At 43.3% G+C, this 27,994-nt stretch overlaps 2 protein-coding genes and 1 non-coding gene across 3 annotated transcripts in view; 2 read left to right on the top strand and 1 right to left on the bottom strand.

Annotated features, from left to right (window-relative positions):
- The window catches only part of LOC119165280 (uncharacterized), a 96,277-nt gene that overhangs the window by 59,493 nt on the left and 8,790 nt on the right, over positions 1 to 27,994 (top strand). Inside the window, exon 2 of the mRNA XM_075871390.1 lies at positions 26,694 to 26,846. Coding sequence (XP_075727505.1) covers positions 26,732 to 26,846 — 115 coding nt within the window. The 5' untranslated portion in view covers positions 26,694 to 26,731. The remainder of the gene's footprint in view (positions 1 to 26,693; positions 26,847 to 27,994) is intronic.
- On the bottom strand, positions 614 to 12,554 carry LOC119164319 (uncharacterized). Its single transcript, XM_037416486.2, has 8 exons — positions 12,288 to 12,554; positions 11,048 to 11,129; positions 10,307 to 10,456; positions 7,509 to 7,772; positions 5,916 to 6,041; positions 3,917 to 4,240; positions 2,179 to 2,327; positions 614 to 765 (listed from the first exon to the last, which is right to left on the bottom strand). The coding sequence occupies exons 2-7, from the start codon at positions 11,127 to 11,129 to the stop codon at positions 2,212 to 2,214; spliced, it is 1,062 nt and encodes a 353-aa protein (XP_037272383.1). The 5' UTR covers positions 12,288 to 12,554; the 3' UTR covers positions 614 to 765; positions 2,179 to 2,211.
- On the top strand, positions 21,657 to 21,729 carry TRNAF-AAA (transfer RNA phenylalanine (anticodon AAA)). The gene has a single exon. It is a non-coding gene; the product is annotated as a tRNA-Phe (tRNA).

Genomic DNA, 27,994 nt, shown 5'->3' with positions numbered 1-27,994 from the left:
TCCCTAATTTTATTTCTTGTCGGTCTGCGTATTGTTGTGTTAACAGTACATGATTACTATGACTGCTGCGAGTGGCAAATGCTCGGCATTGTCAGAACACGTTTGCATGCTAGCAGCTTCTGACCTGCGTTTTTTTTTTGTCTGTTTGAACTCGGCCTATTTAAATCAGAAAAAATATACTTGAATGCGTTGATATCACCAATAACAGATTGTTCTGTGCTGCTGTTGCTGATCATTTAAAAAGGAAAAAAAAACTTCTAAGGATTTTGTAGACGTGTTCTTGCCTAAAATGTCCGCGGATCAATCTTCATTTTACAGGAAACCACAAGAAAACTAGCAAAGCAAAAGTTAACTTCGTTCATTCTAGAATGTGAAAAATTGTAGCATTTGTAATAATCACGAATCAGAACTCACACTCACTATCAATATATGTGCCGAAGCACGTCATAAAGAAATTATTATGCTGGAACAAAAAAATTTCACTCGTGTATCTTTGATGATTTTTGTTTGAATGCAAAAGACAGCTAAGTACTTATTCATGTAAACAGCACATTACATGCAGGTACTCAACGGTTAGTATGATGGCACTAGAAGAAGGAAATCATTCACGACGTTTGTTTGATCTGACGAATCATTTTATTTGCGTTCCTGTGGTGAGAAATAAATAAAGTATGGCTTGAAGCTAGATGGCTGAAAGGCGATACGGTGGTCCGATGGTCTTTTTCGTCACGTTATGGCCTCTTCTGTCTGGTTTCCCTGGCCCACCTGAAAAAAAAAAGTAACAATTATTTCTGATTGTAGAGGCAATCACGTACTCATGCACGCACACGCACAGCAACATCTTTTCCCGAGTCAGTATTTGGCCGTGGCCAAATGAAACCCCAGAAAGATAATTCAACATGTTAGCGGAAAAAAAAAACTTGAGACAATACAGTTTGGATACAAAGATACTATCCGTAACGTCCTCATGCATCTGATGTGAATGAAGCGTGCGATAAGATTTGTTACACTTTAAAGTCTTTGGTTTTATTACATGTTGAGTTATACCATTGCCGAACACAATAAGAAGTAATTGATGCATATTTTTTTTAATCCGTGCATGTACTATGATTACTTCGTGAAATGATTCTAACACTACGTTAAGTAATTCAGTTGCTTTTAAAGTAGCTTGTTGAATTTCCTTGGCTCCGTGGCTATGGAAGTGAATTACCGAGTGGTAGTTGAGTGCTTGATTACCGATTCTGACGGCCGTTTCCAACTTATAATTGTGGGAGTAGGCTAACTAGCCCAAATTACATCTGTTCTCAAAAAGAGTGCGCTTTATCATACTACAAGTTGTCGTTATTTTTTCTGGGCCTCTCGCTACGACTTCTCTGATAACATATGTGTTGTTTTAGCATTCTAAATCTCTCAATAGATTTTCTGCTATTACAATATGGTATGCTTCATTCACTTCTTTTTTTTTTTTGCACGGTAGCGCTATCTCGTTACAATCGTGAAACTGGGGAAACGTCCGATGCAGTGGGGAACACTTCTTGTTTACTCCATTATCCATGAGCACATTTGTGCATGAGGGAAGCTGTAGCGGAGAATGGTAGATGAGTGTGAAAGTACTAGAATTTCTAAAGTGCTCATAAAATTCAAGTACAAAGACTTATCAGCAACTATTCTACGTTTAAAGAAACTATGCAGCCACAATTGGCTGATGCCAAGAAGTTTTTTCACCAGAACCAGTGAGTGGTATGAAGCGGATATAATTTAAATAGGGATAACGAGAATTAATCTCATGAAAATGAACAAGGAGGCTCGAGCTGGTGCGCTCTGTCCTGCGCCTCTCTGCGTGAATGGCAGTTAAGTAAAAAAGAATGATGGAGGTGATGGCGGAAACAGAAAGAGGCAAGGAGTCTGCACAATAATTCCGTAACATGGTTGTTTGCTTATAATCTAGTGTGCAGTGAAGTACCCTTCAGTGAGTCTATAAACGCTTTTGTAGCAGTTGCTGACTCTGTCTGGACAGGTAGTGCGTACAACAAATGCTCAACATTCGTACGGAGCGGAGGCCGTTAACGGTGCTTCACGAAAATTCATTAGCGCGATGGCTCATATCAATAATTGGTTCGTCAACCGACACCTCGTGTAATTTATTACAGAGTACGGAAATTCAAAAGAGCAACTCACACGGGATGATTTTGCGGACCAGGCTTCTCCATGTCAATCGACGCATGGTAGCTGTGTGTACCGTAGTGAAAAGCCATGTTGGTTCTCTTGCGAATTGGCCGTGGCATCCATGTTCGACTTGACTTTCAGCATGAACGGTTTGCTGTGTGCTGTAAGCAATGTTTTTTTTTGTCAGATTCAGTGACGACAAACGTTACCCTTCACTAACAAACGTTACACTTCATTCTCCTGATATGGAACATATGAGAATAAACACACTTTGCTTTATAAAGCAATGCGGGAGGTGAAATGCCGTGAGATTGCACTCTTGCGTGGTATTTCCCACATTTGGTGACAACATAAGAGAGCAATCCACAGCGTTGTCAGAAAAGCTGTTTTGCATCTGCTTTACTATACCTCCAATGTCCAATATGTGGTTTTACGATATATGCCAATATTGCCAAGTTTTCCAGCCAGGTGACGCTGAGCTAACTCGCGTCTATTGTGAATATAATAAAGTTATTTCACTCACTCAACACAATAGTGCCAAAGAAAAAAATCAAGCGGTATTGGCTGACACTATGACACAAATTTTACTTGACATAGGCAACGGGGCACTCGTACTGGTATTTTACAGTTGTCAAGAACACTACATGAATATGGGTACTAAACAGTCTACAGTCGCATCCATGGCCAAGTGAGCAAAGCGCGCGTATAAGAGCTGAATTTTTTTTATATATTTTATTCATTGGTTGGTGTTTTCCTTTACTCTTGACCATGAGCGTTACCGACGGTGAGAGATTTCGCCGAACGCCTGATTTCATTTTTAATGCACAAGTAGTAAATATTGACTATGCTAGTGCATAAATGTTGACATGAAAATGGTGGAATTACAAATTGTATAGAAGTTGATTGGCTCGCCTAGCTCTCAGAACCACGACTCGGCAAGAAAGAGTGTCAGCTTGGGTCCACAATTTTTTTTTTATACGCCCTGTATTCTTGCTACCTGGTCAGCTGACTGTAATACGATAAGTTCCAGGGGTTCTTCGTAAGACGATCACTAGAGGTCATCCATTTGTTCGGTTTGGTTTCCGCTTAACTTGTGAACATTAAATAACACTTCAGGTTCATATGACAATTAATAAGCTAAAACGCTATAATTTCAACCACTTCGTCATCACCCGGAGTAGATGTGTACCGAATAATACTACACGCCTAGTTTGGAGGGTTGACTCAACTATCTCTTGTTAGAGTTTTTTTATAAACAGTCATGGCCCAATAGCTCGTTCAAAGAAGCAGTATGCTTTAGGTTTGTGTTTTTGACTGTGGCATACGGCAATAAGCCCGACTATTTGGAAAGTGCAGAGCTTGCGCTTTCGGAACCTTTCTCACTCTTTAACAAAAGATTCAGGAAATATTGACTTTATTCTGAATTGATTAGTGGTTTCCTGAGGTTTAATCTAGCAAAAGACGCAATTTTTTATCTACAAATAGTGACAGCTGATTGACCGATTGATCTATTGATTTATTGACTCATTCTTTCATTGAGTGACTCATTCCCAGCTTTGTAAAAAAAGCCCTTTTGCACTTGTCCTACTATACTCCAACGTCCAGCGTATGGTTTTACGATCTATGGCAATATGAAATTTTCTTCACCAGCTTAATGTGACCACCATGATGTCACATGACTGGTTCACTATTGATTGATTGATTGATTGATTGATTGATTGATTGATTGATTGATTGATTGAACACTTACATATGAGTACGTTCTTCTCATGGAGTCTGGTGCCACAGAACCTGTCTTCTCCGGGGCCCATGCCGTACGTCGACCCTTGGTCGACGGTGATGAAGTCGTCGCGGCATGACACCACGTTGTCCTCGTACGTCGGCTGTCCCCACGAGAACGAGGAGTTAGTCTCCGTCTCCCACTTGATGGAGCAGAAGTTTTCTTCCACGCGAAGACATATAGAGTAGCGTAGTCCACTGAGGTAGCGGACCTTGCTATCCACCGGTGGACCGTAGTTAAAGCTCCTCACGATGGCGCTTGGACTGCGGAAATACTGAAGGCATCCCGGAGGAACTGCAAAGATTAGAAATGTAAACATATATTTTTAGGTGGTCGTGAGGCTAGTGGAGGAACGGTTAGCCTGACAAATATGGCCCATACTTGTTCCCCCGAAGCGTCTCTTTAGAGGTCACGAATTCCAGAAGGTACGACCTCGTGCAGCCTCTTGCGGAAGAGTAAGAACAATGCAAGGCACTTCCTTTTGTGCAATCTGTGAGAACCTCTTTTGAGAACATTGCTTCGTCAACGCACTCTTGCTCCCCATCTTGTAACGCGTTACCGCACTAGATAGAATTGTGCTGTTTAAGAGTAGTCTTTTATTTTTGTTCTTTAAGCATGTGGCGGAATGTTGTTGGTAACCTGAAACGCATTCACTTACGGCACCCGTAACACGTTCAGTGCAGTGGTGTTTTTGTATTTCTGCATCACAGTTTCCTTGTATTTGCTAGCTTGCATTCATCCGAGCTACTTTTGTTTCGTAACTTTTTAGGGTCCAAAGAAGACGTCTGTAGACACTTCTTCACCATCTTGGTCTAATTGATTGAACTTTGAACTCAAATCCTTCAAAAGTACAGTTTCTTGTAACAATTAATGTACGGTTTGCAGCGGTATATCTCTAGAATTTCTTGAACTGCATGTGTAGGATCGTTAAAATTCTTACAAGAGATATATTGCTTTGGGTAATGCACTGTATGAAATGCTGAGGTCTTGGTGTAGTACTACACATATATAACAAGAGATATCATCTTCATATTGGAAAGGTGCGGAGAAGAATCACGAAGGAAGACTGAACAACACAAGTGCTGGGTGTTGTGATGATACAGCGCTCGTGTTTCTCAGTCTTCTGTCGTGATTTGTCCCTGCGCTATTTCGATCTGAACGCAAGCCAACTACCGCAACTCTCCCTTTTGCAAGATATACCATTCCGCAAACAGACAGAAGTCAGCGCCATGTGTGCGTGTCTATTTCCTAGGTGCACCACTTCTTGCGCAGGTAAAATCTCGGCAGCATCCGCTAATTTTCTTGGTTTGCATTTGATATCAGGAAGGGGACCTGGCAAACCAGGGCGGGTGATTGCTCAACTTGAGCATCCTGTGTGGCATTACTAATGCATATTCTAAATCAGTGTCTCTTTGAAAATGGCAATAAGAACAAGCGACACTTTCTTGTTGATTATAGCATCCTCAACAGGAAATCTGTGGCTAGGCCTGAAAGTACGCCAACCTTTATGCAGTTTTTCTATCAAGCACTGTTGACCACCATAGTCTGTGTTCTCTCGATCCTTATCTCAAGAAAGCAGGGCTTGTAAACGTGTTGCGCCTGATAACGTTGCAAGTCTAAATGCATTCATGAATGACAGGTCCTGAGGAATTAGTTGACACAAGGCACCGGTTTAGTTCACCACTTTTGTGTAAATTGGTAAAGTAGTGCTTGAAGCATTATGCAGATAAGGTAAAAAAAGTAATTTGGCTTTCCGGCAGACAAGGCAGCGTCACAACACATCATGTACCTTGCCAGCCTTTACGATTGAACCACGGAGTACTTCTCCCAGCAGCAGGTTTGAAAATGCCGCCTGCTATAGAGTGTAAGGTCTTAAAAGCTGTTTATATTTCATCTGAGCTCATGAGAAATACATCTGACTATAGCTAGAAAAAAACCAGTCTCGGTCGGGCTGTCCTGGAAAACATACCGATATCGAGGCTTCCACACTGAATCATGCTGATCTTGATTCTCCAACGCCTCGGGCGCTTGCCTCCTCGGCTGATGACGCTGAGCACGACTGGGTTGCCGGACTGTCGACCCATGTCAACGTACACTGCAGAAAACAGAAGGAGTTGTTGATCATGCGTAGTTCCCTGGATCTAACATTGGCACAACAGAAATAATCTGTTTGATTTCCGCAACTATAGTTCTCGAAAAAAAAAAAAACCCTCACGCTCAGGGGCCAAACGCTTGGTTTTGAAGAAAGAGCACAATTAGAGGGGGAGGGGGGAATTCCCAACGCTCGTTTATTCGCAGTTCATAGATATTGCTTTTCATAGTCATACAATTTTTCATGGCCTGCTGCAACTCCATAAAAAAAATAACGTCCCTCATTTTTGAACAAGTTCCCGCTCCACCGACGGTAAAGTAGCACACAACAGTGGTCTCCGAACTTCGGCTTAATCGAAAGATACGCTTCATCAAGTACATTCTGTGATGTTACCATTTAACATTGAGCTCAATACATTTTATTTTTATCTTCAGTTATAGTAAGCAAGCTCAGGTTACTTGCCTGGAGCATGCATAAATATTATAAAGTATATTATCTTGGAAAACAACTAAAGAAAAAAAGACAAGACGTCCTATTTAGTAGCTGATGCGTGAGAGACCTCGCTACTTTATAAACATATTAGGCACATATAACGTATAATTTGGTAATAAATCGTTAGGAAAGTTGGCATCAATTATCAGTACTCATGATAACAGTTACAACACATAGTAAGAGCCTTTCACACATAATGCATGTGCACAATGATTGCCCAAAAGAGGGGAGGATAGCAAAAATTATTTTGCCAACTGTGCAGCATCAAATCTAACTCCTCCACTTGAATGAAGGTCCCGGTTCATCACAACTCATTAGCCATTAGCAATGCACCGCTTAATTTCTACTTCAGCGTAGGCGATGCAAATACATGCCGAGCTTCTTTACATGGCAAATCTTTTTCTTAAGCGTTTGTGCTTGTCGGATGGTTATTACAGTAATTAAATTTCAACACAACCTTACGGTACATCATGAGAAAACAAAGATTTCTATTTGTTACTCGTTCAGTAATGACTAGAACAATTTTAATATCATCAATGTGAATAACTGTCAAGCTCAATGGTAAGTAACGATACATAGTTGATGATGTGACTTCCTGTACCTCTCGCCAATGTACTATCTTTGCTGGAATTAAAATGCTTCAGGTTAAACTAAGATTATCAATTAGCCATTTCATACACATTGCAATTCTTCTAGACAATGACCCGCTAACACCCTTCTAGAATATAGGAAAGGCTGCAACTTTTCAGGCGACAATACAGTTGGCCTCTGAAGGTACTATTGTGCTACTATGGCACCCGTATTACAGCCGTGGGTGGCCTTTACTGCCATTCAACTAACGGCCGAAAATGTTTCTTTTTTTCAGCACTGTTACACAATGGAGCACAGATAGCATACCACCTATATGAAAGTAGTTGAAGGTGCCCGAGGCAGTACTATCGCGGTAAATAAAGTTTGACAGCAACCGGTTCTACTTACGGTGCTGGCCGTTGTTTTCGCCGCAGAGCTGCGGCAGATTCTCGCCCACGGTGCTGCGAACCATGAAGGAGTCGACGTTGCACAGACCCTGCTCGTCGGGAGGTGCCAGGCTGAACTCCAGGAAGTCCAGACGCAGCTGGCAGATGTCGGGCGTCTTGGTGATGGTCACCTCGCACGTGCCCGTGCCGACCTCGCCGCTAGGGTAGCTCGGGTTCACGAACTCGGTCTCGTTCACGCTGCTCACCATGTTGCACGTGAAGCTCACTGTCGGTAAAAGTGAGGCCAGAGTCAACAACCATGAGTAAGCATATTTTGGTTCAAGGACGTCACAAGAAATTATTGTGTGTAGCTCTTTCGATTGATTTGTGGGGGGTTTAACGTCCCACAACCACAATTTGATTATGAGAGACGCCGTAGTGGAGGGCTCCGGAAATTTTGACCACCTGGGGTTCTTTAATGTGCACCCAAATGTGAGTACACGGGCCTACAACATTTCCGCCTCCATCGGAAATGCAGCCGCCACAGCCGGGATTTGATCCCGTGACCAGCGGGTCAGCAGCCGAGTATAATCAGCCACTAGACCACCGTGGCGGGGGAAGCGTAGCTCTTTCCTGTGTTAGAACAGCATGCCAGGTAATTTTATTTTTGAGTTAGGATGTAAACGTTTCACGGTGAGCAGGTTTGGTGTGTATAGTGTTAACACATAGCTTTTTTCTATTGAATATATTTTCATTGCGTTATAAACACTATCCTACATGCGTACATGAGCGAGGCACACGCTTTAAAAGCAATTGATGTGTACCATTTTGAATCGCTCGTAGCAGTGCCTCTTACAACTTAACCAATGCATGCTGCACTTGTTTTTGAAGTCACGGTTGCACACGAGGAAACTTGTAGCCCGTAAGACAAAAGTGGACAGTTTTGTCACTAATAGATTAGGGACCTGGTTTGTTGATTAGGATCTTGGTTTGTTGTCACCAACAAACCAAGGTCTTCCACACAACGTATTGCCACGTGTGAATCGTTCAACGGATGATTAAGTGATAAGGACTATCGCTTTCCCTTGCGTTATTCATGCTCATTCGGGGTAGTTATCGTAAATTATTAAGTGCACGTCTTATCGAATTTCGCGATAGAGTGTAGGTGGGCGGCGACTGGTCTAACGCGACTCGTTTTTAAAAAATGAGCTGTGGGCAGCGAACGGATTTGAGTCTTCTTTTGTGTAGATGGGTGCTCGCAGCACTTCCGGTGAAGCCGTTGCGCTTTATTTGCTTTTCGTACAGAAGCGCAAGTTTATTTTCTCGTACATATTTTCGCGTACCTGCATCGTACGTCGACTTAACGTGCGTGCCGTAAGTGAAGCTTTAAAAGTTGCACGTTGTGGGTGTGGTAGTATGATTGTCGCGCCAGTAATACGGTATATCATTAGGTCAAAGTGGACGATGCCAGCAAGCAAGCAGGGGAACCTGTCAAACTCATTCATTCCTTCTGAAAATGGCTGTTTCGAACCACACTAGATTGAAGTGATGGCTCGTGACGCGCAACCTATTGGTACCTAGTTTCTCGTGACTTTAAGTATTTGTCGTTGAGATGACTTGAAAAAACTCCTTCTTAGAGCACACTTTGCGCTTAGGAACGTGAAGCTGTTACACAAGTGATACAGTCTGCGTGCAATGCAAAGATAAAGTGCTATCATTGTCTTAGTTACAACCTAATCCTAGAGTGGGTTTTTGCATCTTCACTACTACTTCGCCATCATTCGTAACAAACGTGAGCTGCTGGTATCCGCAGACACAGGTACGATGCCCTGTATTTCCAAAGCTTATACTTATGAGCTTCATATTAGACGGTATTTTTGGGGTTCCTAAATATTCTCGCTGTTCTGTCTACAGACGTGTTTCCTTTATACTACTTGTTCCTGATTGCGTACTATGACGCAAGGAGATATTGGCTGCGGGAAGCTCGTACAGGCCACAGCAAAATAAAACACATTCAAGACGCCGATTTCGCCTGGCTAGTGAGAAATGTATCAGGTGATAAAGACATGTTAAAATGGGTTAGATAAAGAATAATGCACCAGATGCCAATTGTACATTATTGCAAAACTGTGACAACTCTAATGAATATCACCACTGCGGCGACTTGGACATTCTTTTTTGGCTTGTTGGTGGATCAGTGGTGTATTGACTAGGTATCAGCTTCTCAGAATTACATGAAAGCATTGTTTGTGACAGACATAAGGCTTCCTAACTAAAAATAATCGTTTAGTAAGTGTATGTTTAGACAGGAAGATACAAATAGGGAAAGGGTAGAAAGAATAATCCTAACCAGATTTAGCTGTTTACTTGTAAACTGCGATATTATAATTAAATGAATGCGATGTCGTCTTCGACGCCTTCGTTTATTTTTACTGCGTTTTATATTATTCATTCTACATAATTAGTCTCAGATTTGTTTTGAATGATTGTTAAGATTTCACATCACAAAACAACAGGCAGATGCTACTGCGAACAACGCCGTAGTGCAGGACTTCCTATTACCTCATGCGACATAACAAAGCATGCTCACAGGACGCTCAAATCGCTCTTTCATTTGAACTGAACTTAATCTCATCCACAGAAATACCGGTGCCCCAGTAACGCTAATCAAACAACATATCCACCTTTCTTATACATGCGAATAGTTACCAAATGGGGAGGTTTGTTCGAAATGAATACAGCAACAGGAGAGCTCACAGTTGTGAAATTAAGCCGAATGCCTACAGCATATATCTCGCTACTAATATGCAGAACACTTACCTCTGCAGCATACTCCATAGCCCTCGGCGCACCGTCCTATGTCGGTGCCCTGTTTGGCGCCGCACTCCTGCTCGGTGACGCATGTCCCGTTCTGGCCGTATTTTCCTTCACACGCTTGGTTCCGGTATCGTAGAAACGTGAAGTATCCACCTGCGAGAAAACGTCACTACGCGATTGATAATCGTTCTCTACGAACAACAGCACAGCGACGTCTCAATGTAGTCGACGCAGTCGCGGTCTGTGCTTCGCGTGTCATCGTCTTTGCTCGGCTTCCCTGTCATTGTCGGGTTCTGCCGTTGGCGATGGAGCCGCTGTAACTGGATATTTAACCGAAAACTGCGACTTAGGCGGAACATGGCTCCCATTTGCGCTGATTTTTCGACGCTTATTATTTTGCAAGAACAAAAATTAGATAACGACCCGTCTTTAACGACGGCACCTACACGGCATATTGCCGTCATGTGTGCAGTTTTTATATGCATTTTTACACTGAACCACGTATGCTCAGAACTTCTTTAATTTTCCCTGTGTCACAAAAAAGTTTCAAGGGCCAGCGCAGATTTCGGTTGCTGGCCCTGAATATGACTGATTTTAGGTTGGTGTAATCCGCAGTTTCTAAAAGAATTCTTAAGCGAGGACAGTAAACACGTTAGGATTAGTGAGGTTGGCGAGCCACAGTAACTACGAAATGGCAATGCCCTGATGTTCCAGGTAGCAATCAATCTTTGAACGTGTACTCACTCAATTGAGGCCTGGACGTCTGTGCATCGACGAGGCCCAGCAAAGCAATGCCCACAAGAAGAGCCCAAAAAATTCTCGGCATCTGTAAGCGAAAGGTCACTCTTTAGACATGCTAACTGTGGTTCAATATGATGAACTATGGTACACTATGGTGATCTATGGTACACTTTGAAGAACTGTGGCACAATATACTAACTATGGCACAATATGCATCACAATTATTAACGCTCTGCGCCTGGACACTGACAACAGGCTTCAATTGCACAGTGGTCATTCGGCAATCGGAGCTATATATTACATGGGTGTGTAATTCTTGGCCTACTCTGCATATATATTGGTGTGCTCTTGAGGTGCTATATTGAAGAGCCCCGGTGCCCTTAAAATAGTTTTAGCTCTGAAAACTTGTCACTGCAAATATTGACTGTCGAGCATATGATTTTAACGCTCCTGTAGTTTAGCTGAGAGCGAGACCTACGACAGAACAACAAAAGGGAATACTTGTGTGACTGAACGATGGATTATTTTCTGTTGGACGTTAGATGCCGTAATTTTAAATTGTCTCAACAAATGGGCGTTTTTGCGAGCTCTTTCTTGAATCAGTATAGGTGCGTCAATTTTCTCGATATTGTAGTAAATAAGATCATTTGTATTTCGAAGGAGTTGTCATGCCGCCAGATTTTATTCTTTGGTATTGTGAAGCTACTGCGCTAACGATGCTACATGGATCATACTTGTAAAAGATGGCTCTCTAAATGTTGTTATAGATGAATATGTCTTATTGATGACGACAACGGAAGGCAAAAGCACACATGAAATTGATCAGCAGTGCGCAGGCACTTATGTGATAAAGCGTGTCTAAGTATACCCAAGCAACATCCAGATAGATATTAGTTGTGACTTTGCAATCACAAAAGGAGAGCCTCCCTACCTGCCAGCTAATTACTCTACTTTCATGAAGCAACGAAGTAGGAGATAGCTGCATGACATGCCGCTTAGGACAACTTTGAAGGTGTGGGAATGATTACTTTTACGCTAATTTCTAACAGCGGCTTGTACCAAGCGTTGATATATTGGTCTATTAAATGGCCAACGACCGAAAGTACATGCTTCGATTAAGTACACTCGATGTAATTAATGGTCCTTCCGACCGGACACCTCCGGCCCGCGACAGCCCTGGAGCCATACAAGTCGCATCATCGCTGTCAAAAGCAGAGCAAAGCTCCGTGAAATAAGGGCTCACCTTGCGTGTCGGTTGGGCTGAATTCAGTCTGGGCGCTGCAGACCAGGACTGAAGCGGCCGCCGAGTCAAGGTGGTCGTTTTAAGGCCGCAGCTTCGTTCTCCGGCGCTGCCTCCTCCCGGAAGCCAACCGCTGGAGAGCAGGTCACACAGCCGAAACGTCGCTTTACTCTTGCGTTCATCTTTTTTGCTTATTTCTCTCGCCACCGCCGCCGCCGCCGCTGAGGGCAAGAAGATTTTCACGGTCAACGATCCTGCACGTCCTTCCACTTCCTTCCTCCCCGAGCGTTACCTGACGCTGTTTTTGGTTTTGACCTGTTTGTGCTTTGGTGTTCTTTCTTCAGTTTGAGTTTGTGTGTTGTTGTTTTCCCTTGGTTTAGATGTGGTTTTAAACATACCTGGTTGTTGTTTTTGTTTTTTTTTTCTTTTTGCTCAGGCAGGCCCTCCTCGTTACCCAGCCTGTTCGCTTTGTGAAAGCTTTTGTCGGGATGGTAAACATTGATAACATTCAAAGAGATGTGAGAATACAAAGGCTGTTTTTTTTTTCGCTTTTGCTGAAGTGTGTTTTCTTTTCGTGTGATTTTCGGTTTGAGTTCTGTGTTGTTTGGCTTGGCTTAGGTGCACTTTTAAAGCAAACCTGGTTGTCTTTTTTTTTTTTTGCCCAGACAGGCCCTTCTCGTTGCCGAGCCTGTTTGCTTTGTGTGGAAAATTCAACGGGATAGTAAACAGTGATAACATTCACAGAGATGTGAAAAGTGGAATGCTGCTGTTTTTTTCTTGTGTTTTGCTTTCATGTGATTTTTTATTTGAGCTGTATGTTGTTTTTATACTTTGTTCAAGTGCAGGTTAAAGATGCTTGCTCGTCATTTTGTATTGTTTTGTTTTTTATGAGGCAAGCCAACCTCATCACCTGGCTTGTTCACTTAAAAAAACGTTTTGGTGTAAAGGTGAACTTTGATAACACTCAGGGAGATAAAAGTTGACTGGTGCTGGTTATTTCTTTTGCTGATGTGTTTATGTTTTCGTGTGATGTTTTGTTTAAGTTTTGTGTTGTTGTTTTCAGCAGAATTAAGTGCAGTTTTAAATATAGTACCGTGCCTCTTTTTCTTCTCTCAAGCGGGGCCTGCGCATTACCCCACCTGGTCACTTTACGACAGTTCTTCATGTAACGATAAACACTGATAACATTCAGAGAGGTGTGAGAAGTCACCTGGTGGTGACTTTTCACGCGAAAAGTCTACAACAGGTTGTTATTTGTTGTTATTTGTTGTTGTTGCTTTTGTTGTTATTTTCGCAGTGTTTAGATGCAGTTTAAGCATGCCTGCTTGTCGTTCTTTTTCTAGGCAGCCGAAGCTCATTCTCTGGCCTGTATGCTTTGTGAAATTTTTTGGTGCAAGTGTTATCAAAGGAGATATCAAGCAATGTCAAGAGAGAGAGAGAGAGAGAGAGAGAGAGAGAGAGAGAGAGAGAGAGAGAGAAAGAGAGATGAAAGGAATGCACAACAGAGACAAACCAGCTGCCGGATCCACTACGATACTTTGGTAAAAACATTTTGCCTCTGTCTTGAATGATAGAACGAGCGCAACTTACTGTAGATGAAGATGGGATGACAGAAGAAGATATGATAGAGGAACACTTCAGGAGATTCTCCAACACTTTTGATATCGAGCAAATGAAACATGAAGGTGGAAGAAATTTTACTTATTGCAACTGTATTGGCAGGCGCATCATACTGCAGGTGAAAAGGCAGCGCACATCTACCAGTACCTGGAGAAAGAGTGTACATCCTTCCATACGGTCTTTTCCGTAGTTTTAGATTACTCTGTGTGATACAAGATACGAAACTGATATATGAACGTGGCGCAAATAGACAAGATATCTTCTTGGCATGTGTGAGCATGTGGTAATATACATTTCATGATATCATCGGAAGTACGACACTAGAATGTTTGAAAATCCAGATAAGGAAACATTCACATCAAACTTATTGGAAAACTATGGCAGAACCATCACTTTTCGACAATGCGTGACGCATGAAAAATTAAGGACCAGACAGTTTATTCATGTACTCACCTAAACCTCTTCAACCACCATGTCTTCTCGGCATCATATTTGCATAATCTTCTATAAGCGTACGAAACTGCCTTGAAAACTATCTTCCCGCGACCAAAAATAATTATGACTATATGCCCATGATGCCTAAATGAATAAAAACCACTTAATATATTGATGCTATCGCGTAAGCCTTTTCAACTACCACGTTTCTTTGGCATCATATTGGCATTATCTCCTATGAAGACACGCAACTGGCATAAAGGGTGTGTTCCAACAACAACAAATAAGTATGGCTGTATGATTATGATGCTTAAAGGAATAAGGACCACTCAGTACCTTGGTGCTATCACCTAAGCCTCCTCAACTACCATGTTTGTTTAGCATCATATTTGTATATTCTCCTATGCAGGGATCATACATAAAAAATGTTTCAGCAAAAACTATATTACTATGGCTGTATGAGCGTGATGGTTAAAAAACACGGATCACCCAGTAGTACTCGCTGTGGGCCCAGTTGTTGTATATCGGAATTCAGTAGCGAATTTCACACCAAAATCACGACCTCACCGAAAAAAGTGGAGACACACAAAACTGGCGCTTACTTGCGACTGCTTAATCCTTGTGCAATATAGGCTAATATAACCACGTACGTAAGCAAGTGGTTCAATCAAGTTATATAACCAAATATCTCATCACCTATATCAGAAACTAATATAACCAAGTGGCCAGTTCGAAAGCCACTGGGTTCCCCTGGTCGATGTTAGTGGTTGTGTAATTCCCTCTGCAGCAGGTCGAAAATGGCCAGGCTTAATCATGAAAGGAAAACGAATTGCCGGAGGTGGTGCCTTACGTAAGTAAGTACACACACAACCTTACAAAACTTTTCGAGTGCGCAAGACATTAACACTAAAGTGCATATTTGGGCTGGTTGGTACATGATCAACGAAGTGCAAAACAGCGCGTACCACAGGACAATGACAGAGAGTGACGAAGAGCTGAGCTTACAACCCAGGTTTTTATTCCACACATGTGAGTAAATATAGCACACGAAACATGAAAGGAGGGAGAGGAGAAGAGTGACGTGAAACTTGTGTTGTGAGATATTTGTATGATGTCACTGTCCTGCTGCCACTGTCCTGTGCCACGCGCTGCTTTTCACTTCGCTGCGCATGACGTACCGCTGGTGTTCGCAACCTCAAACAAACTGGCGAAGTTGTGCCCTCGCATTACAGGAAGCCACGCTCACGAAAGGCTACAAAAACAATAATGCTTGGCCATTCACCAAGTGTGCCACTGAAGTGGTTTGTGAAATAGCCCTAACGTGCGTAAGAAGCACGCTGCGTCAACGATCAAGCAAAGGAAGGTGCTCTCACTGTAAGAAATAAGGATGGTGAGGATTTAAGTACACAAGTGACATCGTGTGGGTGCACACCAGGCTTCATAGAAATTCAGATCATGGAAAAAAAAGAAAAAAATAAGGTAGTATGGGAAAAATTTTGAGGTGTTTTTCGTAGAGAAGTGAAGTGGCAACTGTGTAAGCGAAACTTCGATCAACCAGTAAGCGAGTCGGAAGTACGGTAATTACAAGGTATCCAGTGTGATTAGGTAAAAGATGGGTCAAGCCCATTGCACGTGGGTTGGCTAGAAATAGCTTTTATTAGCCCGTATTTTTCAAGGAATAAACAGTTGCAAGTGAGAGCCAGTTTTCTCTATGTGTTTCACCGTATTTCAGTATGGTCGTGTTAACCTCCCTGCCTTCTTTCTTGTTGTTTTTGTCCTTCCACTGTGGTCGTGATTTTGGTCTTAGCCTCTGACTGTCGTGCTTATTCGGCGTCTATGTTTGCGTCATTATATAATCATAGACGCACTGTTGACACTAGCACGAAAATCGCACCGCGACAACGATTGCATCATGACAATGATGTCGTATCGCGACCAACCACAGCACTGATGTTATATTTTCTGCGCTGCTCCTACTATTATCTCTCTTCGATGTTATATGTATTCGTTTTGTTGTTATCAGTATTTTATTGAACAAGGAATGTTACAGGAGTCAATGTTTCAACAAGGACGCGCTATTGAACTCTTGCAAAGCATGGCGTAACAAAAAAATTCCGACTAAGTGACACCTAATCCCCAACCCAAGTGCAGGGTTGTATAGCGTATTCTAGCACCTTGTCAACCTCTCTGCTTTCATTCTTACTCGTTTCTCTCTTTCTCTCTCACTAAATGAGCTTCTCGTGCCCCAACCCTTTACATTGCCTAGAGCATCTGTTTTGTTCGAGATTTGTTGTTGTTGATTCCTTCGGCTATATGACCTAGATAAGCACGCCTATGTCTTCAAGACGCTAGACATACCACGCTAACTTCTTGATAGTCAAAAAAAAAAAAACTAAACCTGGCACGGAAGCAATTTAACGCTCCAATTTCTTTTCCGTCGTCCCGTCCACCACGTCGTGTCCGGCAGGCCAGGCCTTGGCCTTCTTCGGCAGCTCCCATTGTGGCGGCGGTGGCCAGGCGTGAATGGCGTGCATGCGAAAAAAACACGCGTTTCCACGCCCAGCGCAACACAGGCTAACTTCGCAAAGGCGAAGGCGCCTTCACGCGTCTTTACAACAACAATGGATGCACCATCTCTTCTCGCCATTTCTGGCGTGCTGGCACGCTGCGTCGTTGGGGGACCTGCAGCGGTCACTTCATGCAGAACCTCTGGAACGCTTACGCGATTGACAGTCGGTCGAAGATCTCAGCTGCACCCAGGGTTGGAATCCTGCGGTGATGAAGTCACGAAGGGCTCGCGAAGGAATCTCCTGAAGGAGTGGGACATTTTTCTGTGCCATGCGGTTGCGGCGCTGCTCAGAACTCGTGCTTCTGCTGGAATTTTTGGCGTGGTTTCTTCCTTCGTGCGTGGACGCCTATCGGCGGAGTTTGGCATCGTACGATGACCGGGTGAAGACCACTGCTTCAACCTGGACCAAGAACAGTCGCTGTAAGCGTAAGCAAAGTGTGCTGTAAAGTTTGTTCGAGGAGTTTCCGTGTAGAAGCAGGCATGTGATGAAATTGATTACTCGCTGTAACTGTAAGCTTGACACATTTAGGCACCTGCATGTCTTCTTGTGCGTGACACAGCCATTATTCATAGTTCTGTGACAATGCTGTTGTCTTGCTGTTGGTGTTGTTAATTCATGGAGACATAGATTTGTGGAAAGATTTAGTTTCAGCATGAGGCGCCAAGATTGGCCGGTGGAATATGACCATTACAGCTTGCGCTTCATAATCATGTGAAGCTAATTACTGTGGCAGCGCTAGATGCACACACTACATCACAGCGCATTACACTGCAACATTGATATATCACCGAACACCACAGGCGTCTTTGAGGTGGCACGAGAAGCGTTTCATATGGGCACCCAACACCAGGATTTTGGGGAATGCAAATTTTTTTACTAAGCTATATATTTGTGTTGTCTGGTAAGGCAGTCACTAAATAAATGTCCCAGCCTATAGTTAGTGAGACAATCAGGGTGAGGAGTGGAAGTCCCTCATATATGGGCTGGCCGATGTTTCGATAGGAGGACCTATTTTTGTCAAAGACACCTTGTCATCCTTGGCATGTTAATTTTAAGGGGGTTAGTAATGACGTTATTTTCTGGTAGTGGCGTATGGGAATTCCAAGAACACTGGTTTCATTCAGGACATAGTACATCGGTTCGCGCGTTTACAACGCAGTTGAAGTCACCTATTAGAATGACATCACGATGGCGAAAAAAATCACAGGATACTCACAGAGTGAATCGTGATAAGTGAGGCGAGGCGTGTGCGCATCTTTCCGTCCATCCGTGCGTCCATCCGTGGGCCCGTCAGTCGGTGCGTCCGTCCGTACGTCCGTTCGTCAGTCAGTCCGTCCACACATGCGTGTGTCTGTCCGTCCGTCCGAGCATGCGTGCGTCCGTGCGACCTTCTGTGGCACTTCAGTACGGCAAAACTAAAAACAATTAGGAAGATTCGTCGAAATGATGTGCTCACAGCAACTTCTCGTGGTGATGGTAGTCTTTTTGATTAAATAAAATAATTTTCTTGAAGCAGCAAATGCTTTGACCGGTCCATAAAAAGTTTGTTCCTTCCCTTCTATAACTGCATCTGCCAGTTGCAGTAGAATAAAAACATGAACAAGTGATGTACCATACAGGGCCCCTGTTCAACGCTAGCCTGCTCTGCAGTGCTACTGTACAGGGCGGAAAGCCTAGCAAACAGCCTTCTAGAAAAATTGTCACTGCTGAAATGTTGAAAAATTATCACTACATTTCAGATTTGCCTCGTAATATTTTCTTTTTTCCATAACAATAACATTGAGTTAATACAGTGGTGAGGGAAAATTTCGCCTTACTTGTTTTTGTTCCAGCATGCAGCCGACAGGGCGGGGGGGGGGGGTGGCTCAGCCCCCCAGCTTTTCTCAGTGGGGGTGCTTGCGTCCTCCTTGCTCCCCCGACTGATATGCCTACGCATCCAGGTCTCTAAAGAAGTCATTTGACTGTCCAGCTTGTGCTGGCCTGGCCCATACACACACACACATTATCCTTGTCCTGAACGAAAAATATCTGCAGTAAAACGCCAAAATCATTCCCACACTATTGTAGAAAAGATGATCGCGCAATAAAACCCGATTAAAAGTAAGAATGTCTACTCTCGTAAAACGAGATGTGGTGAAAGGAAATTGCTGTCCTTTAGATTAAGTGGTTAACGATTTTGAGTGCATGATACTCTACTCTGGGAGAGCATAAAGCCGATCCGTTGGCCCCACACTTGATTAGGCCCTAACAGAGGTGCCGCTGTGCAATTTCGTATGTTGACCTTTGTGTGTATTAATAGCAAAGTTCAGGCAGAGGTGTTAGGTTATTTCTTCAAGTGTGTTCTTGTGCAACCACGCTTTTTTCCCAATCAGAAAGCGGCAGTAATCGCCCACTATTTTTCTACGCGTAGACAAGGAAAAACTTGAATGTAAACATTCGACAGAAGTCTGTCTGGTTGGGTATGAAACTGGGAGATGATTTAGACTCTCATTATCCGCCTCACGAGTACTTTGAAGACGCCGCTGCTACGTAGCTACACAGTCACCCCTGAGGAAACAACCAAGTCGATTTCAAAACGTCCGGTTTCTTCAAAACTTTTGGTTGGAGTCTAAATCATCTCCCAGACAAGGAAAAACACTTGCTTCGAGATTGAAATAACTTCCCGTTTTGCATAAAGTTTTAGCTGACTTTTTTTAGCACTGCATGATGCACTCAAAACACTTCACCAAGAAAGAGCTGTGGTATCGCTGTCTTATTTTTCACACTACTTCATGCCAATTTTCACTCTGGTGGCATGAAGTAGGCTGGCCGTAGGTTGGTACATTGAGCCGAATTGGCGGCATTTCGACCCCGTGTGGCGACAAAAGCTTTTCGGTCGGCTCCGTGGCTGCTTTCTTGCTACTTTTAAACTTTCGTTTTGGTGCATTCAGTCGTCCTTTTCTCGTTTCTTTCAGACTAAAAATCACAGCATATCCACGGAGTGAACGCAACACAAATTCGAGCTCTTTCAGTTTCGTGACGTGGAAGGCTTCTTTGCCGCTATGGCTTCACCGTTGAATTTATTCATCATTTGTAAGCCAAGCATATTGGGGAAGGAACACAATCACGTCAATATTCGCTCTATTTAGCCTGCTCATTTTTTCTGAAATGATCTGTTCAGCAGCGGAAGACATGCCATTTGACAAGACGCGGCGTTGTAGCGCAATGCCAAGAGTGGCAGAATTCTAAAGGCTTGTTTTTCATTGTTTCTGGAGGTAACCCCAAGTAGTGGCGAACCATTAATTCTGCGTTTGTAGCGGTAGTTTAGTGCTCAACCCGTTGCCTCTCAGCGAACCACAGAATTTGGCTTGCTGCCGGAAGATCGTTGTGAACCAAATGCTGTATAGTTGGTTTAGCTGCAGGACCAACTAGATTTGTGCTTCGAGATATTGTCCAAATGTTGTCTTCAGAATTCCTTGCGAAAACTGAAGTGGTTAACCACCAAGAACAGGTAGGCCAAGGGCATATGGACAATGCAACCTTTCTTTCAAGCAAATTGTTGCGAGTAATCTCACTTGAAAATTTTGTTTCGGCGTCCAAAAGGCAGCACCTTCGCTTGAGTGAACGAGCAATCACAAAGCCACGTGTTATCAGCTACCCTTGTTGCTTCCCTTGATCGTTTTTGTGTGCCCCGGGCGGATGGCCTTGTTTCGAATTCTCGGGCGGATATATCTTTTCTGTTCGTGATTTGTGCTTTGATTTGCTTGCTTTGTATTCTTTTGCCGATCAGCACATGAAAAAAGCTAGTAGGTCCAAAGGTACATAAGTAAACAAAGAAATACTTTTGGAGCTGTCCGCTCCATGTTGTAGTGAATAAATTCAAGATATAGCGCTGCCTTGCCGTTCCTGCCGTAGTTATCCCCACAACCATGGACTACGTCCACGGGTAACCAAGTTTACGGATCGATGAGTTCGCGCAGTCGGTTTTACACTCTTTAAATTGCTATCGAAATTAATGTTTCATAGTATACCATCGAACTATCATAGTGCTTTTGATTGGGATCGCACCATCGATAGTTCGATAGTGACCCAACCATCAATTGTATTGAGAATGCTGTCGATAGTTCTGCATCACTGGATAGGAGAAGCAGTTCTTGATTTCGCAGCCGTTCTTGATAGGTATATAGAGGTTTTTAGGTCGAGACATACACGTAAAAAGGATGCATGCACCACCGTCAAGTTCGTACCCAAACTGGCAATGACGTCATAAATGTAGATGGTGTCTGCTTGGTGCAAGGTGAATATTTATCGATCGCTGAAATTATCGGAGCTTATAAATCCTGCGACAGTAATGATCTACACCCGCTCACTAAGCCTACGGTGCGTATTCCAAACAGTGTAGTCGTAACAAAGTATGTGGAATGTGAATATTCTACTTTGAATTTTATATAAACAACAGCCTTAGGAAAATTGCTCGAGAGGCCTGTTTTTTTTTTGTATTGTGCATAACTGGGGAAACCAACAAACAATTAAGATTTAAAAAAAGCACACGGGTCATTATTTGCGGTTCTGAATTAAATTTATAGAAATTAATGTCGACGACATTGCACTCTTTCCGCCAATGAGACCGGAATCCGCAACCTTCAAAGCAGCCGAGAGGCATGACATGAAGAGCATAAAGAAGTTGTAGTGCTACTGTCTGTCCAAGTGTACGAAGCTACGGGAGCATTTACACTATGTGAAAAATTGGCGACGCCTTCGAATGCGTGCCAAAATAGCTCAGTTGGGAGAGCGTTAGACTAAAGATCTAAAGGTCCCTGGTTCGATCCCGGGTTTCGGCACTCTTTCTTTATTTTGTTTTCTTATGCGCTTGTGGTGCCAAAAAAAACGGAATGAAATTAAGGTATTTCCTCGTGCTGTCATTTTATTGTCTCGAGTTATCGCCGCCATTATCAAGGCACATAAACCATCCGCCAACAGAAATCCTTGTAAATTAAGCACCACGAAAGTGCTTAAGCTCTTTTGTCTTGTGAAGTTTATAACAAAAAAAATATTCCAGTGTGGGTGATGCGTGAATGTGTAGCGGGTGGAAGCTGGGACGTAGTCCAGGCTTTGTTATTCGGGTTGAGTGGTGGGTTGAGTGGTGGGAGGCGAAGTGGGACCTTTTGAACACCCAAGCTCTGACTCCACCATTGATCAGGAGGCTGTATGATCGACATGATCGCAATACGTGTGAAGATGCATGTGAGTGATGGCGGGACATTTAAAAAATTCAATGACGGATCAAATAGTGTTCCGTGTGATTCAGTACTCGAACCAAATGGTGCACATTCGAAATATCGAATATTTTTCAAATAATTACCAGCCAGAATGTTGCTCGAAAGAGTTGTTAGAGACAACTTTTCTTGTTTTTCATCATCGACTTAGCCAGATGCATGCAGCACTTAAGCTTGCCGGATCAGTGACGCAATGTTGATCACAGTATACTGGTGTTCTTGCTTAAAACTTCAGTGTCTCTGAAGCAACAGCTTCATCTGCTTCCACCCTGCTTGGACTTTTTGACCGGAGTATTTTAAAAATAGATAAACAAATAAATAAATAAGTTAAAAATAAATCCGCTATATTTAGCCTGATTATGCTAACACATGAAAAACTTCGAAATGTTTATGCATCAAGGTTGTTTAAAAGCTGTATATCAGTGGGATGCTGCAGCCACTGCAAAACTTCAGGCTGCTGGCACAAACAGTTGCGATCGTTCCAGTTGCTGCTCTGCACGAGCTTTCCTGCGGCAAAATGGTTGTAATATTTTTGTGTTAGAATTTCTTGTAACGTCTCTTAGTTAAAACTTGTGAATATTTGTTTCAAGCAGAAGTTTTCAGAATCATTTCACTGTTTGAAAAATTGTTACCGTACCATCTAAGGTTTCTTTGAAAGAGGTTGCCTTGTTATTCGAAAACTACGTCAACAGTCTTCGATTTTTGTATACGGCGTTGGGGAGGAGCCATCCTCGCCAAAGTGTTGATGATCTGTGCTGGGAGGCAGCTTTTCAGATTCTGTGCCAGCTGGCACGTGATCGTAGAGGGTGGTGGTGCGCTCTGAGCTCTGTGGGGCCCACGCTCTGCGTTGCTACAAACGTCTTCGTCGACGGCGCCTATACCGCTGTTTATAAACATGGAATACGTCCATGTGTTGCATATCATCTTTTCTCGTCTCTTTAGACACACTTGCTGTGGAAAGCGTGGACATTCACTGCAGGCTCATACGTGTGAGGCAGCGCTGTGCACAGTAATATTTTTACACCCTTATGGGTGTAAAAAGGGTGTTTTACAGATTTACATTCTTTTTGAATGAATGTAACACCCTTTTCTTTGCTGGTACACCCTCAGAGAAGGGTGTATGGCGAGTGATGATCGTGACGTTGCGGGACATCAGCGATGCGCTCACATCCTCTTCAAGCGCTCCGCGTGACAACTTTATAGGCCATTCCCCAACGCGGTGAACAACTCTTGCATAAACAAAGTTAGAAATAAAAGAAGGCTGACCTATAAACAGCAATGAAGCGACCACGCTGTGCTTGTGCCAGCCTGCTCTGAATGTTATCTGACACGGAAGTCATGCGAAGGCAGTGCTTCTCGTTCGTCGTTGTTCCTCTTACGACATCGTGCAGTATCACGACGGCATTGCTACTTGGGGCACGTAACCCTGGGAGTCGCACATGGCCGTTCCAGGAAATGCGATACGGCGAAAAAACAAATACGCCTGTAGAAAGCCGTGCCCAGGAAGTACATGGGTGTGACGAAACCAGACGCCGCCAGGTGTTTACGTGGGCGCGTCTGGCTACTATATGCATACCGTGCATAGGCAAATAAGGATGGCTCTGTTTAGAATGGAAAGTGAATCGGGGTTCAAAAGAGGTCAATACGATGGCAAGATCAGGAAAGAAGAGGCAGGTGAGCAGGTCGACGACTGCAGATATCCCTGGGTGCATCCAACCGGAAGTGCTTAGCTAGCATTGCGCACTGTCGTCGTTAGCACCGGAAGTGAGATTTGAGATTAAGTAACAAAGTATGCCCCACAGCGCGTAGAATAGGCAATCCGTGGTGGATTAGAGTTGGCATGAAGAACGGACAAAGACAAACACTACTGAAGATGACAGAGATACTGAAAGAACGGTAAAAACTGCAAAAATGAAATTCACAAAATCATGGCAGTGATCCGCAAGCAGTATTCGTGGGTTTTACGTAGTCGGGAAGGATCCTTCTTCATGGCGTTCGACTTTTAGGGCAATGATGGCAGGGATGGTCATTACACGTGCTTGTAACTTGCACTCTTGCTTCCATTTTGGTGGATCACATGACCTTCCCAGCGTGATACTAAACGGAGCAAGGATACCCAACTTTTCATCACAACCGGTGCTATATGAGTTAATCCTTGCGCTTTCGCGAATTCGTTCAGAAAATGTTAGCGCGTTTGGCTGAGCACCTATATTATAACTGAATACTTGCATAAAAACGTGAGCGGCCTGGGAGTAGGCCAAAATTAGCGCCTGCAGACTCACAGGTCATTCGCGTTTTCGGGTTTAAGGCACGAGCAACACTGGGAGAGGTTGAGCAATGTCACGTGGCTTATCGTGAGTCATGCTGCGCATTCCCGAGTAGCTGTGACGTCACGCGGCACAAAGCTGGCACGCCGGGGAAGGTCCGAAAGCTTCTGACATGGTGTGTCACCAGAGATCGGGTGCTTCGTTCGCGTGAGTTCTTCCGCAAGTCCGTCCGTCCACGAGTGTGTCTGTGCGTGCGCCATTCCGTATATCTTGGCATATATCCTGACATAGCCGACATAAGCCACTACTATTTTTTTTATAAAGGGTCGTGACGTAAGAAGCAGCTATAGCTGTTCAACGTCTGCATTCCGTCGAACGATATCGTTCCGTGGTCAGCTGCGCGCATAAGTGGTACACTTGAGCTTTCTTCAGCTTGGCATTGAAATTGAGTAATTTGCAGTGGCAGAAATTTTGCTGGAAGACGGCTGCTCCGCGCCATGCAGCGCATGACTTGACACAAGTCACGGTGAAATGGCGGGGGCCAGCGCAGAAAGGGTTTTAGATCATGTGACTTCTAGGGCTTGTTTTGCACTGAAATATTGTTTTAGAGTCATTTTTTTATATGCACAGGCGTAATCGACCCAGTATTTTTCATTTTTTCTAATCTTTGCTGGAAACGAAATTTTTTTTTTTTGGCATTCATGCAGAGGCGCCTTTGGAGACCAGAGTTCCAGCCAGAATTAAAACCACGCATTCTGCGTAGATGTCAACTGCCCTACCACCAAGTCATAGCAGTTTCTTGTTTTCTTCCATTATATATTTGTTATTAACGTACTTGTCTGGTCAAGTCGGGTCATTACACCTGCATATATCACATCTTTTCAATGTTTCAGGCCCTGCAATAGGAATATGCTGCTTTATTCCATTTTAGAAAAGTCTTTCTTCCAAAATGTTATTTATATTGTCCATGCACTTTTGTATATATAGTTCTAGCTATTTTATTCGCATTGTATACATTTAAACACACACAGTATTATGTAGCAAAAGCGTAAGTCTCACAGGATGCAAATTGTGCAACGCGTGAGGGGTGCAAAGCTTTATAATGATCACAAATGACGCAGCAATAATTCGTAATAGCGTCATACTTTGTCATAGCGTCAACAAAGTATGCAGGTACGGGTCAGCGAAATGCGCAGCTTCCCACGTCTTCGAAAAGGATAGGAGATAATAATAATTTCAGGAGTTTAACGTCTTAAATCAGCCGTATGATTATGAGAGACGCCTTAGTGGAGGGCTCGGGAAATTTCGACCACCTTGGGTTCTTTATCGTGAACCCATCTCTGAGCACATGGGCGTACAGCGTTTTCGCCTCCATCTAAAATGCAGCCGCCGCACGCGAGATTCGATCCCGCGGCCTACGGGTCAGCAGCCGAGTGCCATGACGGCGGGGCAGAAACAGGCTGGAGATACTTTACTAAAATGTACAAAGACGAAAGTGTTCGCACTAAAGTTCCAAGCATCGAATAAATTTAAAACGTATGTTCACTCATGAGTAAAAGTATACGGATCATTGCTGTACATTTTTTGTCAGGTCCCACTTAGAGTGCCAAATATATCTTATAATTAGCCGGGCAGTTTTTGTCTGGTTTCCTGCTTCTTGCCAACATTTAACCATGAACTGACTAAGAGTACATACACGTATGGAGAGGAGGGCAAATGTTCCCTAGCTACTGTCTCTTGTATTTCTTTCGAAGTGTGGCCTGCAAACTTTTGACCAACAACGTACATCGTTGTCCTCTGCTGTCAAGAGTGTTTCCCTGGCCAATTCCGTCCGGGTAATGTTCTTCACAGCAATCGTGTCAAAGCACTGCTCTCCACAGCAGACGGCACGCGACCAGAGGACGTAATCTTGTGGTGCTAAACCTTCGCTGACGAGTGTGCCTGCTTCCTTAAAAAAAAAAAAAAAAACCAGTGCTAAACTGACAGATACTCGGGAGAAGGACGCCGGACGAGCGCTGTGCACTGATTTAAACTTCTGAAACTTTGACACTTTGTTCAACACTCGCGATGCTGAAGGCCCTGGTTAAAAAGCCTCTAATGGGCTTGACTAAGACCACGACCTTTTACAGAAGGTTAGCATAGACAACCTATTTATTGCAAGGAAAATGTACAACTTGAGCAAGCAGTTTAGTGGCAGTAAGTATTTAGTGACAATAAGAAGGTTATATGTAAAGCTTCCGTCTGGACCACGTCTTATCGCAGTCCTGCACCTGCTACATGTGGTGCGCTTTCCCAACCTGATGTGCACGGGAAGCTGGGGACAGGAGGGTACCTGCTACGCCTTCCAGGAGTGCATGGAGAGGGGAGGGACCGCCTACGGACCATGTGCCTTTGGATTCGGAGTGTGCTGCTCACGTAAGGAACACGCCCTCTGTATTGTCATGTGGCCATGACGGGGAAGAAGTCTCTGGTAGGACTTAAAAATGCGTGACTCTTTATTAGTGCGAAGAACTGCCCGGAAAGGGAGAGGCGAAATACAAGCGACACCAGCCGTGCACTCATAGCGGTGAGAACAGCATCGGCCGTCGAGTAATCTACCAAGCGGTAAAGCACTTCGGCTTTCATGCATGTGCTATCGAATTCCGGCATTATCGCTGCAAGAGCTGCGCAAGCCCTCGAGTGACCTAGAGTAGAGGTCATTCGAGGGCTTACGTGGCCAGCAGCGATAAGGACCGAGAATAGTCTAGGTCCGAGACTATTCGTCTGTGGTGCGCAATCTTCGCAAAATTACTTCACACAATCATGATGCTTGCCAAGCATTGCAACGCAGTCTGCGCCGAGCACTGATAACAGTTCTTGTAGGTGAAACCCGAATACATCACGATTACATAATAAACGCGAGTGTGACAATATTATGCGATAAATGGAGTACGAATGCACAACGCTATATATATATATATATATATATATATATATATATATATATATATATATATATATATACATATATATATATATATATATATATATATATATATATATATATATATATATATATATATATATATATATATATATATATATATATATATATATATATGTGTGTGTGTGTGTGTGTGTGTGTGTGCATCACTTGTTCGCTTGTTAAATATATATATTAGTCGAGTGTCCATTAAGCTACGTTTCTGGCAGTGAATGCGGTCGTGTCAGTTGTCTGGGTCAGCTTTCCGGCGAGTTCACATCTTATAGTTGTCATTGTTTCTGGAATGACGTAGTAACATAAAAAACATCCGCAGCAACTAGTGTTACTGTATATGCTGTAATGCAGCAACCGTTAGTTGCGCGTAAGCTGGTGCTCAGGACAATTCTTGTGTTTGCCTGTGCCGTCGCTTTGGCGAACTCGGTAAATGTCAGGTATCGCCAGTATTGTTAAAGGTGGACTGAAGTGAAATAATGAATCAGTTTAAAATGTTCAATTGTGCTTTGAAACCCCAGGTGAATTTCTTTTCGTAACCATAGGTTTACTAATTGAGTATACTATCAAGGTTCAGGTTTCAGTTTCA

This window comes from Rhipicephalus microplus, chromosome 8, assembly GCF_043290135.1.
Source record: "Rhipicephalus microplus isolate Deutch F79 chromosome 8, USDA_Rmic, whole genome shotgun sequence".
Lineage (NCBI taxonomy): Eukaryota > Metazoa > Arthropoda > Arachnida > Ixodida > Ixodidae > Rhipicephalus > Rhipicephalus microplus.
Note: the sequence above shows the minus strand (reverse complement) of the source record. Positions and strands in the feature narration are given on the sequence as shown.

Coding starts and splice junctions, on each gene's coding strand:
- LOC119164319 (XM_037416486.2), bottom strand. CDS start 11,129: ATGCCGAGAATTTTTTGGGCTCTTCTTGTGGGCATTGCTTTGCTGGGC. Junction 6,042..7,508: donor CGAAAACAACGGCCAGCACC/GTAAGTAGAACC, acceptor TGTTTTCTGCAG/TGTACGTTGACATGGGTCGA. Junction 2,328..3,916: donor TGAGAAGAACGTACTCATAT/GTAAGTGTTCAA, acceptor CATTGCTTACAG/CACACAGCAAACCGTTCATG.